This window comes from Entelurus aequoreus, unplaced genomic scaffold, assembly GCF_033978785.1.
Source record: "Entelurus aequoreus isolate RoL-2023_Sb unplaced genomic scaffold, RoL_Eaeq_v1.1 HiC_scaffold_143, whole genome shotgun sequence".
Taxonomy (NCBI): Eukaryota; Metazoa; Chordata; class Actinopteri; order Syngnathiformes; family Syngnathidae; genus Entelurus; species Entelurus aequoreus.
In genome coordinates, this window is record NW_026908073.1 from 63298 (window position 1) to 66522 (window position 3225).

General features: G+C 46.3%; 1 protein-coding gene across 1 annotated transcript; it reads left to right on the forward strand.

Annotated features, from left to right (window-relative positions):
* The first annotated feature begins 737 nt into the window (after positions 1-737).
* Positions 738-1094, forward strand: LOC133645469 (protein ImpA-like). Its single transcript, XM_062040309.1, has one exon. The coding sequence runs from the start codon at positions 738-740 to the stop codon at positions 1092-1094; it is 357 nt and encodes a 118-aa protein (XP_061896293.1).
* Positions 1095-3225: the final 2131 nt, after the last annotated feature.

Consider the following 3225-nt stretch of genomic DNA (forward strand, 5'->3'; position numbering starts at 1 on the left):
ACGGGGGCGTATGGTCACGCTTTTCGTCACGTCCTCCGGTTTGGGAATACAGCGAATAGCGATCACCGAGCCATCCGGACGCTTGTACACCATCACATCCAGATTGTTGCTCTGACAGTTCTCGATAGCGGCTCGCATGGTCTGGCTGTTCATGCCGGTTGTAAGATGCGAACAGCCAGCCGAGAAAAAAAAAGGCGGCAAGGATTGCAATCACGCCAATCAGCTTGATCACATAAATGAGCTCGTATCTGTATCGGGGTTCCATAGCTGGATCCTCCTGCAGTTTCTGACATCAAAATGGAACCAGCTCACCGCATCCTCGATGAAGCTGATGTAGGGGAAACAGGCCCTGGATTTGATCACACTGTCACGGACGGTCTGGGCGTCATAACCCCGGAAGGTGCAGTCACAGGCACGGCCAAAGGAATGCTGGGAATAGGGACTGTAGTGTTTGCAGTCCGGTGTCCTGAAACAGCGTTCCTGCAGGGATCCCCCCCAGTACCAGTTGTTCACGGTACACACCCCAAAGGCTTCCCTGAGGGTGTCCAGTGTGCGCAGCAGGCGCTCGTCGATCAGGGTGATGGCCTTCTCGCCACGTTCGTCATAGACGGACTGCGGCACCAGTTCCTGAATGCGGAAATGTCTGGGTAGATACATGGGGGGGATGTAAAGCCCTTTACTGACTGGGCGTAAAGACAATATACTGTATATATTTACAGTATAAAATCGGGGGTTTTATGGGATTTTCATCACCTGCAGCGGACTATCTGCAGAAACCTCTGACGCTGGACAACCACCTTATCCATCGCCCGGCAGCCACGTTTTTCATGACTGCAGCAGGGCATTCCATGACGGAGGCAGGGATTACAGACGGTGCGATCCTGGTTGTGGATCGCAGCCTGAAACCGGTGGATGGTGATATTGTTGTGATCATTCTGGATGGCGAGCACAGGGTTCGACGGATCCGGTTCAGGAATAACCGGGTCTACCTGCAGGCCAATGCCGATGTAAAAGTGATACGTGTGAACCCTGAGCAGGACTTTGAAATCTGGGGCGTAGTGTCTTCTGCTGTTAACCAGTACCGCAGGAATTAGGCCGGTGTACTCAGTACATCGGTTAGGGCATAATTGGTATTGAAGTACTACCATTTAGGGATGAAAGGAACAATGCCCAAAATGCTGGACGACAAGGCCGCCACCGATCTGTGTGAACGACTTAACGATCCCGAGCAGAACCAGGAATCCTATCACCAGTATTGCCAGATGCAGGGTGAAGACCTGCTTCAGTTCATCAGCTTCAAGCCAGTCAATGCCCGGCATGAGCTGAGGCTGGTTCGTAACCCGGATGAAGTCACGGAGCTGGTCGCTTTCCTGCTGGATCATGAAAACCAGTCAGTGCTCTACTACAACTGCGTTGAGAAAGTTGATATACAGCTGACTCAGCGAACAGACCAGCCAGTACGACAGGTGATGATCTGGCGTGAGCTGCGGGTTAAAGGTGGTGCAGATACTCATGGACTGGTTGAATCTGTGTTCTTTGAGTTCCTGATTGACCAGTACTGCATTGCTGTCAGTGATTCAGAGCAAACCCGTGATGGTAAGCGCATGTGGGAAAAGCTGATCAGCCTGGCTATCGACAAGGGTCTGGAAGCCGGTCGTATGGATCGGGATACTTATGAGTACCACCAGATCCTCAACCTGACTGACCTGAACAAGGCATCGTCCTGGTTATGGGGCACTGAAGATGTCCACGCCAACCGTCTCGCAGTGATCATGAAGCTGTAAGCCCTTCTCTGACCGCATACCAAAAAATGGTATGCGGTAAAGCTACATCAAATCTCTCCACCTTTAACCTGCCATTATGGGCATACCGGAATCTCTCCACTTTTCAGACATCCAGTTCAAGACGGTCATCATCCCAGCTACGGTCTGTCAGTTTTTCCTGCAAGGTTTTCCCTTGCTTAGAATCTTGAGATTGAGCATTACGCTCGACCAACTTTGTGAAATAAGCAATTTTGTTGGTAACAGGATTTTCCGTACTCTCCAACCTGGACAGCATATCGATCACCGACTGCATCAAAATGTCACGTTCATATTTTGCCAGTTTCTTCAAAGTACTGTTTGGCACCCACGGCAAAGAATGGGTAATTAGAGTTTTAACACCAGGATCCATTTCATATTCGTGTTGCTGAATGTTCAGCAACATATCAATAGTGCCGTCTTTGGGCTTAAAGTCATGGTTATGTTTGACTATGAACTTGACTGCTCCAACTTTCTTTCCATATCGGATGGACTCAAAATCAAACATAAGATCAGTCTTTTCTTTTAACTCTTTTTGAGCCCTTACCAATGCGTTACGCCTGAATAAATCATATCTATCATTATACGCACCTTCAGCACCCAGCATTTTTTTCAGTACATCAAGGTTTTGCTGGTAATAGGTCACAGACTTATTAGGTTTACTGATATTGTGGGCTTTTCTTAAAATTTCATATAACCGTATCGAATACCTAGATTTCAGGTCGTGAAGCTGAATTAAGTGATATTTTGTGAAGTTGCTAGAAAAGTCACGAATATGTTCAGCCAGCCGATCCTCAAACTCAATTTCCAGATCCCAGTTATTTTCCTTTAACTCAAACTGCCTGAATAACCCAAGTTGGATGTACCCGTGTGATTGAGGTTTTTTTACCTCAATTACGATACCTTTTAGTTCCTTTGTATAACTACTAATGGTTTCAACCAAGCGTTTCTTTGAAACACCAGATAACTCTGACAGCTCTGAAATTGTCAGCAAGAACTTAGGTAATGGGTCAGTGCTGGAAGGATCGACCTGACTAATGACAGAAGCAGCTATCTTCTGAGCAATAGCAGATAATCGGTAGCGTCCCTCTATAAGCTCATTGGATTTGTAAACCAAGGCTTTTCCGTTATCAGAAATCACATGCACCTCAAACCACCAACAAACCACTAGATTCAAATTTTGAACTAGTGATTTATGAGAATTAATATAACTTTTCCTCCTTTTTACTAGTGATTTAAGATAAAAGCAATACCTCGTTTGATCCCTCTAGCTGAAAAGCATACCTGTTACTTTTTCCCTCGGAACTACCACCTTTTTACTCGGTAAAATAGCATTTTTAATTGTGGTTACAGCTTTTTTTCTAGTAAGGACGGCTTTTTTACTAGTGGGATAATCGCTGAAAGCCTTGCTATTAAAGGGATGTAG

Coding starts and splice junctions, on each gene's coding strand:
- LOC133645469 (XM_062040309.1), top strand. CDS start 738: ATGGGATTTTCATCACCTGCAGCGGACTATCTGCAGAAACCTCTGACG.